The sequence below is a fragment of the Miscanthus floridulus genome, chromosome 19, assembly GCF_019320115.1.
Source record: "Miscanthus floridulus cultivar M001 chromosome 19, ASM1932011v1, whole genome shotgun sequence".
Lineage (NCBI taxonomy): Eukaryota > Viridiplantae > Streptophyta > Magnoliopsida > Poales > Poaceae > Miscanthus > Miscanthus floridulus.
The window spans coordinates 18192405-18207634 of NC_089598.1; the positions used below are offsets into that span (position 1 = coordinate 18192405).

At 45.0% G+C, this 15230-nt stretch overlaps 2 protein-coding genes and 1 pseudogene across 2 annotated transcripts in view; all 3 read right to left on the reverse strand.

The window, feature by feature from the left end:
- The window catches only part of LOC136528210 (exopolygalacturonase-like), a 269570-nt gene that overhangs the window by 23831 nt on the left and 230509 nt on the right, over nt 1-15230 (reverse strand). The window lies entirely within an intron of this gene.
- LOC136528205 (coniferyl alcohol acyltransferase-like) lies at nt 6805-8855 on the reverse strand. The gene has a single exon (XM_066521137.1). It carries the CDS (start codon nt 8805-8807, stop codon nt 7164-7166), a length of 1644 nt encoding a protein of 547 aa, XP_066377234.1. The 5' UTR covers nt 8808-8855; the 3' UTR covers nt 6805-7163.
- LOC136528213 (uncharacterized) lies at nt 10126-15082 on the reverse strand (annotated as a pseudogene).

Consider the following 15230-nt stretch of genomic DNA (forward strand, 5'->3'; position numbering starts at 1 on the left):
ACTGAATTAAATCCCGAATGTCTCTGAGAACCATTTGTTCTACTGCTGTTGTGTTCGGATTGTTTCGGCTATAATCTTCGGAGAAAGATTCCTTGTGCTTGTCCCACAATCCGCGGATGTTGGTGGCCTCACAAAACACAAGAATAGTCGCAAATAACCGTCGCAGAGCTGCTGGCATCTGAAAAGTTGTTGCCTCACTCAAGCAGTCATCAATAGTCTGATCCCTTTCTATGAGTCCTCTCTTCTCGCATGTTTCTCTGAAAGTAGGGTACATGATTTCAGCAACTGTCCGTAAATTCTCAAATGAGGTTGCACCTCGTACATGATTTAGAAGTACTCTCAAGAAATATCTTTCTCCTTCAGCCGGGTGTGCATACACAATACGCCCCACCTGTCCCCTATGCTTTCTTCTTTACCATGCCTTCTTACCACTAATCCACCGGTAGTGTTCCGGGATCTCTCTATACAAGAATTTCATTGCATAACTATCTTCACGGTTCAACGTGAAGTATTCCGTGAGTGTCGTCATAGTTGCAGATGGTTTTTTACAACATCCTTGAGATTGGCTGTCTCCTCAATAATAACAGACTGCATATTAGGTAGATGACACTGGAGCTGCAAAACAGATGGACAAACTCCAAAAAGGTGGAAGCCAGAAATCCTATGTACAGCTTCCGAGGGTGATATGTATCTAGCATCCCTGTACTGATGGATCTCATTGATTACTCCAGCAGGATCAACAGAGTACGATGCACGGTCGTGGCCTTTGTGTACGTACTTAAACAAGTACTTACAAGCTTTGATGCTTGAGCAAGCTTCAACATTTATGTGGCAATTATATGTCATAAGCAGCCTAGGATTGTATGGAACCACCCACCTATTGTCCAACTCGGCACCTCTTACTTTCACATGACATCCATCATCCCTCCTCCTATACAAAGGATATGAATCTTTGCCTTGTTGTGTTGCTGCACAAAACTGTCTAGGATAGCGAAAGCGGCATTCTCCATTAACCATACAAGCACACTTTCTATTCAAGACCCCACATGGGCCATGCAGCATATGCTTGATGACCAGGCTATGCAACACAGGGTATTTATCCTTGTCTGGTAGCTCTGTAGAAATTACTTTGTCATAAGCATATGGGGTTGTTAAGTTACTACCTTTCTTCATAATTAGTAGGATGTGTTCATGTGGAAGCCCCCTCTTTTGGAATTCAGTGACATGGACATATGCTGCCACCTCTCCAAAATACTTTTTCTTGATCAATAAATCCATCAAGGATTGCAGCTTGGCCCTGTATACTCTTGAAACCAGCTCTGGCCTATCTTGTGGTTGTTGGCCAAGCTCAAGATTTTGAGTAATCTCCTCCTAGTACGGGTTGCAAGTCATGGTGATGAAGTAATCTGGTTTTCCAAAACGCTGGACTATAGCCATTGCATTAAGAAATCTTTGCATCATGTCACGATCGCCACCTGGGAAACTGCGGGGTAGCACTACTCTCTTGCCAACCTCTGAAGCCCTTGTCTCCCCGACAGAAATTACATCAACCAAACCCTACATAAAAATAGAAAATATAGAGCATGTATGTTTTTTTAGTTTTGAATTGTTGTGTCATATTATATTGCAAATAATAAAACATTGCATAACTCACCTGATATAGTTCCGCCCGTATGAGTTTCTGGTTATCAGGGTTAGAATACCAATCAAGCCTCATAGACTCGATCTTTATGTACATGTCAACAACCCATTGTTGGAAAAGTCGTCCTCCAAATAGCAATATGTTAAAAAGCCCCTCTCTAACTTGCATCAAATAACAATAGTACTCTCTTGCTGTCACAAATCTCCCAGATTGTCGTTCCTCCACCATGGTACTCATGTTTTCACCTTGTTGTACGTCCGTGTCATCCTCACCTTGCTCTATCTCTAACAAAAAAAATATATTAGTATGTACTCATGCGTTTTATTAAGGCATTGGAAATTAAATCATGTTCGGTACCTATTGGATCTGCTGCTTCTGTTGGATGAACCGAGGTGTGTCCTTCCTTATCAGTCACTGTATCATTGTACGGCATAAATTTATTCCAGCCAGTTTCCCCCTTAGGTTTAAATAATAGATATGCCAATGGATCATAACATCCATGATATGCTTTGATATAGCGCGGGCGATCCCCTCTGGCATACACAAGCACACTCCTATCAAAACATGTTTGGGGATCGTTGCCATCTGACCAGATAGCTGCGACCTGTGACGCCGTGGGTGCATTGTACCTTGTTTTCAGCAAAGGAACATATATTTAGTAGTACAAATAAATCAAATTTATCTCTACCCCTATAATACACCACTTCAAATTATCCTACAGCCATCAAACAAATCTCACATCTACAGTCACGACCTAAACTACGTCCACCTCATAAAACGCACACAAAAAAAAGATGACATTAAAAACGTGCGTACCAGATTAACTCTCATTCATTCTCTCTCCTTACTCGACCACATCCGATGGCCGATATTCTTTGGATCTCCCACCCCCGATCTCCCTACTTCACCGCTCCACCCCAGCGAAAATTGTGCATCATTATCTACCTGACTTGTGAATAACCTTTTTAACTCATCAGGCACTTGTGGAACATGTACTTTTATCTTTCCTTTTCTACAACAGAATCCAGGTGATTCATATTGAAATTTCATTGCTCCACAGTACAAGCAGTTAGGCACCTTTCTCAGAACATGGTGCCTATCAGGCAAATTTTGGTAGACATAATCGTAAGGCTTTTCATTGTTATTCAGATCAACACCATTAACACTGACACGATAGGACTCGAAGGCACCATCTGCTATGAAAGCAAGCATTGGCCGTTATTACACAACATTAATAAAATTTACCTTCACCAAAATTAATTTACACGAAAGCGCCACACAAAATAAATTTACCTTCACCAATGTACTGTCTGGTCTCTTCATCATCAAGAAGATCATCAATATCCAAAGCACGAGGTGCCTCCAGATGGTCCTCTGCATGATGTTTGGTCCAACAATTAGGTATATAACACATTGACTGAGTGTGGTATCAAAATAAAATAAAATAAACGTGCTTTTTTGTTGGAAAAAAAGAAAATGAACACACCTTCATCAGATTGATTGTTTATAGGCTCGAACAAGGCACCATCATATTCTATATCATTTTGTACTGTATGCAATGTTTCCTTTGCCAAGTCACCGGCTGACTGTGTCCTCATCTTTTTCTTGTAGTCCCTTTTTCTCTGCAACATGTTTTCCTTGTCGTGATCATTCATATTATTGTACCTCTCTCGTTTTGCGAGGGCCCTTTGCCTATTTGATCTGGTAACTGATCACCATTGGGTGGAAAACATTGTCATTGTCAAAGTTGCAACATGGATTGCAAAAATGAAAAAATACAAAGATGGTACCTGGAGTTGCCGTTGCATTGAACATATTGTGGCTTGTCAGGCTGTTGGGCACACAAGAAGTATGAGAGGTCGGTTGTCTTGTACGGACATAATTATAATTTTTATGTAGCCAATCCGTGTTGTTTTCCGGGCACACATTTTCCTTGTCCTCAGCATCTGATGCTTGGAGAATACCTGAACACACTCCATATGGTGCTTGTTGACCTATCATCATTCAAGGAGTAAGATCAACATTAAAAAAAACAAAGGAAGCATTATTAAAAAAAAATAAGCAATACCATGATCAGGCCCTATAGTATGCGTCGATGACTCTGTCCTCTTCAATACTCGTTGTTCCCAACGCCTTTTATTCCTCTCTTCTCTCTGCTTGTCAGTTTCGTTAGCCTTTATCCTTGCTCGGTATTCTCGTTGTTTTCTATTCCTCTCTTCCCTCTTCCGCTCAGCCTCATCCACAGGTGGTTGAACTGAAACTAAGAAGGCTATAAAAATATGAAAGTAACCCTGCCACAGCCCATGAAGCGCTCTTACCTGTGTTGTTGTTTGTTATGTCATCTAAAGTACTGTGATATGCTTTCTGGTTTGACATGGCCTTTTTTTTAATTAACCACAGTAGAATTCATGTAGATCCGTAGGAATCTGAAAGAAGCAAATATCAGGACGTTGCATTGCTATCTCTATCCAGCTACCACATCCGCATTGCCACCTTCTATATGCAGTTTCAAATATTATAGAATAAATATTTTTCTTAATTAATTAATCTGACATGGGATGACATTTGTGAGAGGAATCGACAGCTGACTGCAACGTGTGTTAGTTTCCTCAACAAGCAAGTACCTGGATGCTGAAGATGAGGGCCTACGCCCAGCCGAAGACGGAGATGATGCCGATGCTGCAGAATGTCTCCTCCGTCGGTGCGCCGCCGCGTCGTACCCATTCAACGAGGTTTAGGATTCAGGCGTCTTATAATTTGGGATCAAAATTTTTGAATAAGACGAGTGGTCACACTTGGGATCAAAATTAAAGGGAAACTAAATGATTACTAAATACATAAGCCATGTAAATTAAGTCAACCAAATCATGCTGCAGAGAGGTTCTAGCTAAACATGACAGAGACGGCAGCATCGAGAAAACTTCAGTCATGCCTAACCAATTGGCAAAAAATTATGTTCAAACACTTTCAGATCATTATGTCATTATGGCCATGATTTCATTGCATTCTGGTCATATACTCCAATGCAAGAATACCAAGGGATTTGACAATAAGATGTTTATCTACAGTAGACCGGTAGTGATGGTCATCTACCTTTTCAGCCTGTCTCTGCAAAGAGACAGCACTCTGCTCGCTAAGCGAACTGAAATTTAGAAAAGGAAAATGTATAATCAAATACTAAAACTGAACTCAGATATGTCATACTCCATCCGTTCCTTAATATAAGCCATATAGATTTCTAAAGAAAATTCCAAAATATAGGTACGTATCAGCTCCCACGCCGATTAGTTTGGAAACCTTCCCACCGTACATAGCACATGCCCCAACCAATCCCTTTGATTTAGGAAGTAATTTGATTGGGAGAGAAAAGATGGCCTGATTTTTCTTTTTTTTCCTCGGTCTCACATCCTTCCCCAAGCCGTGCGTTAATATTGGTGCTAAAAACTATATGGCTTATATTAAGGAACGGAGGGGGTATATAGATATAAACTGAAGCAAGAGTCTAACTTGTAGCTAGAGAGCCTACCATTATTATCTTTTCGTAGCTTACTGTAATTTACATGCTACCTTGTGGATGAGGACATGATTACTTTAGAAGAATCAACAAAAATAATACTTACAGAAGCAATCACGTATTTTAGTAGGGCTAGTACCCATTGAAGCAGAATATGTAAGGCACATTTATCAATATAAGTAAATAAATGGCAGTAAAAAAATAGATCACTAAAGCTGAGATATGTATGAACTTACAAAATCTGGTATTATTTTCTGAATGGTAGGTACAAAACGTACTGGAGGCAGAAGAGACATTATGAAAGAGGCATTCACACATATTCAGATCATCCACAGTAAAACCATCTAAAAAATAGATTAGAATTTCCCAAGCATCCATATCCGAAATCATGAGACCAATTCATTTGTGCAAACAGAAATTAACCGACGAAGACCTATCTCACCAACAAATTTGAATTTTGTTTGCTCGTCGTCTTCATAGATGTGGCTCATAACCTCATGGCCTCCTGCCTGTCACCAGGCATCGGATGAACGAAGCCTGTCACCAGGCATCGGATGAACGAACATCTCTGACACTTTCGCAGCAACCTCGGTGCACAGCCGCTTGAGATAGCACAGATACGATACAATAGAGAGATCGTGGCCAAAGGCAAGAGAAAGGGGACGAACCAGGAGTCGCCCCCGCTTTATCCGGAGGTGAAGGACGCGCCGAAGGACACCGGCAGCATGATCGACGGGCGCAGATCCTCCCCGCCTGGGAGACGAAGTTCTTGGTACAACCGGCGCCTCTTCTTCAACCCGCGGCGTCGTTCCCGGCCCTATACTCCTGGCTCCGTGCACCCAGCGTCCGCGTCGAGGGCTTTCCCGGCACTGCGTTCCAAGCGTCCTCCACACTCCGGCGGCCACGATCTCTGCCGCGGACGCTCGAGGGCGCGGACGCTGGGGTTGAGCGGTGAAGTAGGGAGATCGGGGGTGGGAGATCCAAAGAATATGGGTCGTCGGATGTGGTCGAGTAAGGAGAGAGAATGAATGAGAGTTAATCGGGTGCGCACGTTTTTAATGTCATCTTTTTTTATGTGTGTTTTGTGGGGTGGACGTAGTTTAGGTCGTGACTGTAGAGGTGGAATTTGTTTGGTGGCTGTAGGATAATTTGAAGTGGTGTATTATAGGGGTAGAGATTTCTTCCTGTGGTTTCCAGAACGCATTTATTTTAATTTGGACTGCAGAATCTGGTGTGTTTTACTTTTATGAGGTCCGCAGTGAGCATCACATCATGGGAACTGGCGAGCAGATTGTCCTTGTTTGGACTTTTGGAGGATCTTGTGTCTGCTCACCCTTTTTCAAAGAACCCATTGGCAGTTTTTAGGAAGTGTTCAAAATAGCACACGACGGATTGATCCTAGATTTGTTCCAAATCTAGACGTGCCAATATCCAACGTAGGTCTATAAAAAAATCATCTAGTACCTTTTTGCATAGGACTGGAATAATTAATACATTTAGCCTGTTCAGTGGTTAATTTTTGAGCTAATAAGTCCGGCTTGTGCTGGTTTGTTGTGAAAGAAAAATATTGGAGCATGACTAATAAGATCTGGCTAAAACCAACAAACGAACCCGCTGATTGACTCAAAAGAGAGAAGAGATCGATCGATAATCTACACCTAAGAACCAGTAAAAGAGTGGATCCAAACGTAGAATATGTGCTAGTCACTGGTAAAAATATTAGAAAAGTAAAAAAAAGTTGCTAGCAAAAGCTAGACCAATGTAAGATGATCGAAAAGAAAAGGTCCAAAATACTTCTTGGATCGTGTCGACAAAAATGGACAAAATTGCACCAGATCGATGCGAGAGGATACGACGCGCACACGAAACGCAGCCCGTCTCATACGCGGGCCCACAGGCGGCTGGGGCTGCTGTTCTGTCCGCCTGTGCCACGCCACGCCCACGCCCTGAGGGCTGAGGCCCACCGGCTCGCGCACACCAAACGCCGCCTCTCCGACTGGGAACGACTCACATGCGACTGGTAGTAGTATGCTGCATCATCACGTCGGCCGGATCAGGCGCGCCGAACCCGAGCCGCGCGGCGGTGGCCGGCTTGAGCACGGCGTCCGGGTCCGCGTCCACGGCGTCGGCAAGCCGCGGCCACAGCCTGGCGGTGATCAGCCACGACCCGTCCTCCAGCGGGCTCCGGGCCACCGTCATGGCCGCGGAACCCAGCCGCCCCGGGCGAATCCACGGTATCACCAGCCGCGGCCGCCCGAACCCGAAGTCCCCCTCCACGTGGAACGGCACGAACGACAAGACCACCAGCGCAGGGCTCCCCGTGCCCGTGCCCACCACCTCCGTCCACTTGCCGCCCTCCCGGAACACCCGCTTGTGCGCCTCCATCCAATCCACCAGCTCCTCGTACCGCTCCGACCGGAACACCTCCGCGATGGCGGCGCCCGCCATCGCCGCCACGTCGGCCAGCGGGGACGATGACACGGCCTCCACGTCCACCTCCCGCGACGCGTACGTCACCACGTTGCCGAGGTACCGCCGCACGGTGCCCGCGTCGTACCTGGCGGCGTCCAGGCGCCGCCTGCCGTCGACGAGCCACGCCATGCGGCAGCGCGTGTCGCCGAGCCCGCCTGCGGCCGCGGCGAGCAGCTTCCACACGTGCGCGGACAGCGACTCGAGCCGCGTGGCGCGGCGCGCGGGGGTGCTGGCCGCGGCGCCGAGCCGGTCCACGTCCGCGGCGGACACCACGTAGTTGCGGCGCACGAGGGTGGCCGTCAGGAGGCAGTTTGGGAGGCTCCCCGGCGCGTACCGCGTGAACTCGGCGTCCAGCGTCGGGCTGTACCGCGGCGGGTCCCGCGGCCGGAAGAGCGAGGCCCGCTCGTGGTGAGGCTCCCACGAGAGGCCGCCCGTGCGGAGCAGCTCCGCCCACGCGTTGGGCAGCGCCGTCAGGCCGTGGCCATCCACGAGCAGGTGGTTGGTGGCCCACGACATCGCGAACCCGCCGCACGCGAACCGGACCAGCTGCAGCGACAGCGCCAGGCCCTGCTGGAACGGCACCGCGATGCGGCCCAGCGAGCGATCGGCGTCGGCGAAGTCGACGTCCGCGAGCCTCACCCCAGCGTGCGCCACCACGAGCTCCGCGCCGGCGTTGTCGCAGGCGATCTCGGGCACGCCGGTGTCGGCGTTGGCGACGATGCGGCCGGCGAAGGGGAAGAAGCGGGAGAGGAACGCGGGCAAGGTGGCCCGTGCGGCCGCGGCCACGGCGGGGAAGCCCGCGGCCGGGGCGGGGTACACGGCGATGAGGTAGATGTGGAAGGAGCCGAGGATGAGGTCGAGGTTGGAGGGCTGGAGTACCGCGGGGAAGCCCCGCGGCGGATCGGACGCCCGCACCAGCGTCCGTGAGGAGACCGCGACGTCGACGCGCTCGGCCGGCATTCCGTCGGGCAGGAACGATGGCTGGGATCTCGGAGGAAGGGGAATGCGCTTCTGGCGGTGGATACACGAACGCACGACAGCGCACGCGCAGAAATGGTCGGGACCGAGAGCAATCGCTTGGACACTCGGAGGCTTTGAAGGAGATGGGTCCATGGGATCATAGGAAGCGTTTCGCACTTGGCAGTTTGGCGGGAGGCGGCGGAGAATGGAGAATACCATCCGTGCACGATGTGTATTGTACTGTGGGACTACAGAGTGCCACTGCCACGTTTCAGAGAAGACTTCGCACTTGTACCGCCGACCGCCGTACGCAGGGTGCTGACCAGTGAAGGGCAGAAAAAAAGGACCCTTCGGCCACATTGGTGTACAGTTCTGAGCATGACAGAAACCAGAGTTGGTCAACAACTGCCTTCTGCCAAGACCGTGCAAGCTTTTGACTTCTCTTGGTCAAAGGCAGAGATCTGAATTCTGATCCCACTTTGGATCCATGTGAAATTCGATTAAAGGTGCCGTAGAGATCGTGCCTGATCATAACACATTAACAGTTTCCAGACAGGGACGTCTCGCTACAGGTAAATATTTTACATTGGTATACAGGACAGTTAGCACCGTTCTCGATTCTAAAGCATTGGATAAATAAAGCAACTAAGCAAGCAGCTACACGCAGTTACATGCACACGGACGCCTACTGATTTGATGCCTTCAGGGAGCCAGGAGATCGCATGCCAATCCTTGCGATCCAACAGCATAATGCCATGTTTAATTTGGCTTGACTGATAAGCCATGACTAAAAGTACCGTTGACTGATTTGGTATAAAAGAAAAATAATATTTGTTGACGGATAAGTCAGGGCTTATAAGTCAAGCGCGACCAAGCGAACGGGCTGTTAGCTTTTCCTCATCTTGTACCTTGCGTACCTGTTGCTAGAGTTGAAGGAAACAAGGACATATAGCACGCCTCATGTCAAGTCGATGAAATAAATTGTACAGTACAGATAAGCCAGGAGTAATTCACAACAGTGACACATCAATGGCGACAGCAATTCTAGAAGCCTCAGTTGCACAGCTACCGGACATGATATATTGAGCCTAACGTACCCAAAATCAAACAATTGCGCTTCTCTTTGAAGCGAGGACCAAACATTTGGTTGCCAATTCATGGCAAATGCAAAACGATCTTCAAAACTCAAAAAGTGAACCCTGCGGAAATGGCAAACCAATACCAAAACCAATGTAATCCGAAACCCAAATGACAGACATTGACTAGTACTTGACCTCTGAAGGCCAGAAAAAGGACCCTTCGGCCACATCCGTGTACCGTGTGCGGTTCTGAACCTTTCGACAATACCGGGCGATCAGAAAACGAAAACATACTCGTAGTCAGGACGGAACCGGAGTTGATCACCAAGCGTCTTCTGACAAAGACCCTGTTCACTTGGGCTTGTTTGGCTTTTCGTACTTTTTCAGTCAACGAACGATATTTTTCTCTTACATTAAATCAGTCAACAGTACTTTCAGCCATGGCTTATCAATCAAACAAAACTAAGCGAACAGGGCGCTGGATTCTGATCCCATGTTGGATTCACGTGAAATTCTATTTTAAGGTGCCGTAGACATCATGCCTGATGATAGCAGTTTCCAAACAGGGACGTCCCGATACAGGTAAACATTTTACAATGGTATACAGGACAATTAGCACCGTTCTCGATTCTCACGCCTGGATGAATAAAGCAACCAAGCAAGCTGCATGCAGTTACATGTGCAGGTATGCCTACTGCTGATACCTTCAGGAAGACAGGAGATGACATGCCAATCCTTACGGTCCAGCAGCTTAGCTTTTCCTCATCTTTGACCTTGCGTACCTGTTGCTAGAGTTAAAGGAAACAAGGACATATAACGACGCCTCATGTCAACCCAATGAAATAAATTGTACAGTGCACTGTGATAAGCCAGGAGAATTTTTGACTGACACATCATGCAGAATGGCGGCAGCAATTCTAGCTGCCTCCATAGCATAGCTACCGGACATGACATTTTGAGCCTAACGTACCCAAAATCAAACAGCTGCGTTTCTCTTTGAAGCGAGGACCAAAACATTTGGTTACAATTTCATGGCAAATGCAAAACAATCTTCAAAACTCAAAAAGTGAACACCAGGGAAATGGCAAACCAATACCAAAACCAATGTAATCCAAAACCCAAATGACAGAATTAACTTGTACTACCTCCGTCCACAAAAGAATGCACATATAATTATACTCATTTTGACTAAATATATAGATAACGTATCTAAATTTTGACTAAATATATAGATAAAAATATTAATGTTTATGACACCAAATAAGTGTAGCATTAAAATATATCTAATCACAAATCTAATTATACTCATTTTGATATTATAAATATTGATATTTTTTATATATAGTTAGCCAAACTCAAGATACTTTAACATGATATTGTGCTATAATAGCATTCTTTTCTTGACAGAGGGATTACTACGAGATTCCGGAACCCAGAAGAGATAAATTAACTTGTACTATGAGATGCCTTTGGTACTCCTGGCTTTTCCAATAAAAAACTTACGGTAGAGCATTTGACATCCTTTTGATAGAGAAAAAAAGATACCTTATGCTACTGACACATATACAGCAAACAAACAGAAATATTGTAACAAAAGCAAGTAATTTTGAGGATACTCAATGTGCAACCCATCGCTATCAGAAGAAGCCAATACAGTGCCTTGGAGGCTGTTCATAGCAGCTGTAGACGATTCAATATCCTGCATATTGCAACCGCATGCCTCAGGCTCTCGGTAAAAATAAAAGGTAAAAAAAATGGTGAAATAATGAGGCGTCGCTAAGAAAAAAAAACACATCCCTTCTAGCCTTTTAAAAATATGATGCTTGTTTATTCATGCTAATAGAACCAGCATTTCGCATTGGCTTAAACTTACTAGGTGATCTTCAGAAACTTCACTAACTGGGAGTAACATGCAAGGAAAAAATGTGGATACATCCTTCATTTTTATTTTTTAGACCACAGAACAGCAGTAGATCAAGTCACTAACTACATTAATAAAGGTATAGGTAGGTATACCGTAAAATCAGCAAAAGCTACAGGCATTCCACCATGGCGACGCATTTTAAGGACATGAAACCCAGGTTCCCTGAAAATATAGAACAATGATCAGTTTCATTACTATGGGTCCACTTCACAAGCAAATTTGAAGAGTTCACGCATCATACTTGGATAAAACTTCATTTAGTTCGTCCTCTGTGCATGTGTGTCCCAAATTTGCAATAAAGAGAGTAGAGCAAGGTGGTATATCATTCGAAGATTTATCTCGTCCATCCTACACCAAACAGGCCATATTATATCAAGCTTTATACATGTCGAGCAAGCTTTAAATAAGAAACAAAAGAACTTGTAAAAAAATCCACCCACTAGTTTGATTGGTGGATAAGTCAGGATACTAGATGATTCTTCAGACAAGACATGCAAATATATCCACATTTCAAGAATAGTTTGACAAGGGTTCTCAGGTACTATAAAATTAGTAGCCGCTACAGGCACAAACGCATGTTGTTCAAGTAACAATAAAAAAGGGCGTACCCAGTGCAAAGAGCTCCCGCTCTGTAACAATCTAATGAAAAATTGACAGCTAATTACAACGTTTCATAGGCTTACAGTACTGTGTGCTGTTATTAGTTATTACAGCTATGATGTAGGTATAACTATGTGAAGTGAAACCATAACAATAAACTCACATTTGAGAGAGATTGCCCATTCTGCTTCTTGTGCCCTGGTTGATCACTGCCCATTAAAGGAAACATTATCAGTGATAAACCACTAAAAGACCCATGAAAAGTTGATAACACAAGAGAAGCAGCTTTGGTATTTTATTAAGATAAATACAAAGAAAGAGATCGTCTCCAACTATGTGTAATATGAAGTGCGTGTGAACCTCTGATCCGCAGGCAATTCATTCTTATCACTGGAATTTTCATTTTCTGTGCCCGATGGCTCATCTGATTCTCCATCACCTACACATTTGGTGCCAACAAAAATGTGCAGGTGAGGTTTAAGCTATGATTAATTATAGTGCCTTCGGAAATCCTAGACTGCATTTGTTTTATTAAAAGAGTGAGAAAGTTGCCGCCCCCTAATTTGGTGCTATGTCAATCTTAATTCAGTCCTATTTACAATGTGTAATCTATGTGAAAATTTTCATAATAAAAACGATGGACGAGGTTCCATCAAAGTCATCAACAACCTGAAATTTCAATATGACAAAGGAAAAGGTAAATACAAATCAGGTTTGAATTAGAATTTCCAGATAGTTCCAGCCTGGATTATATATCAATGGGCTAGCATTATATATTTTCCAAAGAGAGGCACACCTGAATTTCATTACCGTAAATAACAAAGTTACAGAGTTTTTAATCGCACCATTGCGATTGGATAGTTGTACATGAGCATTATTAAGATTTATCCATGCCCTAGTAACAAGATTAGAATGTTGCCACTGGATTAAGGGCTTGCACCACATAAGCGCCATTTCATGTAACCTCATTTAACAAAACCAAAAGTGATTCATAAAGATATCAAGTAATAATGCTGACCATTATCATCATTGCCTCCATCCTCATCTTCCCCCCATACTTCCTCATCACCTTCATCATCAACATTCTCATTATCAGCATTTCCTTCTGTTTTGTTAGCCCGTTTGTCAATAACTCGGTAGACTTCGCCACCTAATGAAAAACTACCATCAATGATTAGAGTCGACATAGTCGCTTGATAACATTAAATATATTTATATGGTGGCATGTTAACATTAAATGACGATCAAGGCAGGCAGGAAACTCTAATGATATTATGGAACTTTTTAATGGCATAGAAGACACCTCCACGAGGTCTGCGTGAAGTTGATTTAGCTAGCTCGATGTGCAAACAGTCACCAGTCTCCGGATCAAAAATTGTTCCCTGAAATGGATCAAAATATTAGATCAGTTACAATAGCACTCAAGCCTGAATAAATATAGCTACAAAGTAATAAGAGTTATGAATTTGTAGGCTAATTTCTGTCTACTAGCATACGTTAAACTTGTGCTTTACATGCTATAAATAAAATAAAAGTTTACATGTTGGTTAGGTTTGACAAGCATAGATATTCTTTTAGTTAGCATTTCTGATACTCCAATGTTGTTTTTTCGCTATGTGTAGCCAGAGCAATGTTTTCTCATAGAATTTGTATCGACTCGCTACACTACTGGTAAATGGCCAAGCAAAATCTGGACATGATTTTGGACAAACCTATGGACATCAAATCAAGCACATTGTATAAGCTCACTGACTACAGATATTGTTACACAAGATGTGGATTTAAATAATGAGCAACACAGCAATTGAATTGAAGGTGCTAGAGCCACACAATACTAAGACAGAATAATTCATTAGTAAGCTTAGGTGGCGAATATGATAACACAGTAGCTTCCAAGTTCCTCTGACCATGTAGCTGCGATCTGTGCAATGTTCCATTATTTGCATCTGGCAGGATGAATGGTAAAACTATCTAATTCTAATGAGTCAGTGACATGAACTAGAGTCCACAAAGCGCCATTGATGCCTCAGTATTGCTAAAATGCTAAATGCTGATGCTTCAGCTTAGTAGACTTCAATCCTCAAATTTCTACTCAGTTGGATCATGTGTCAGTTCACATAATGCAGAACAACGAAAACATAATTAGGTAAGATGGTTTGGTTTGATTCACAAGAGAATTCAGTTATTTATCCACATGACCACCCCGGGGCATGCTGTTGAGCAGATAGAAAATGCAGAAGGAATTAGATTATTACTGCCCCCTGTCTTTACAACACTGGTAACAAGGTTGAAGACAACCAACTTCATGGTTGACAGTTATGGAGCCAGATACACTACAGTACAGGTATACAGCATGATCATTTGGCTTACATTTAAGGAAGCCATTGCCGACAGGGCCGCCTCATGGGTGAAGAACGTCACAAAAGCAACCGCCTGGGGCATAAGAATCAGAAATCCAGTGAACATAACAATATCATTGCATCGTCGATGTACACATCCATACAGAGGCAGTATTTGCAGCAGTCTATCTTCTCTCCTCGCTATATCAATCCGGGTTGGGCTCACAGAAGAGACAGACAGATGGTGGCCTGGTGGGTTTAGCCTAGCGGAGTAGCACGGGGCAGGAGCCAAGGGCAAAGGCGATAGGCGGAGGGAGACAGACCTGGTTGTCGCGGCCGGTGTACTCGAGGAGGCAGTGGTCGAAAGCGGGGCGATGGGAGAAGAGGTTGTGGATCTCGCGGGGCTTCACGTCGTCGGGGAGCCCCGCGACGAAGAGCGTGAGCACGCCCTGCCGCTGCGAGTCCGGGTGCGGCGCATACACGTAGTAGGGGTCCGCCGCCGCCGCAGCCGGGGGGGAGGCAGTGGGAGAGGCTCATCTCGGCGCGCCGCGGAGGAGGAGACAGGCTCGGCTCGGTTCGGCATGGGCGGGGGCGGCGTGCGTGCTCCCTCTTCCTCTGCTCGATTAGTCGGTTCAGTGCTGCCGACCGCGACTGCTGCCTTCAGCACCACCGGACCGGTGCGTGTGTCGATTTGGCAACT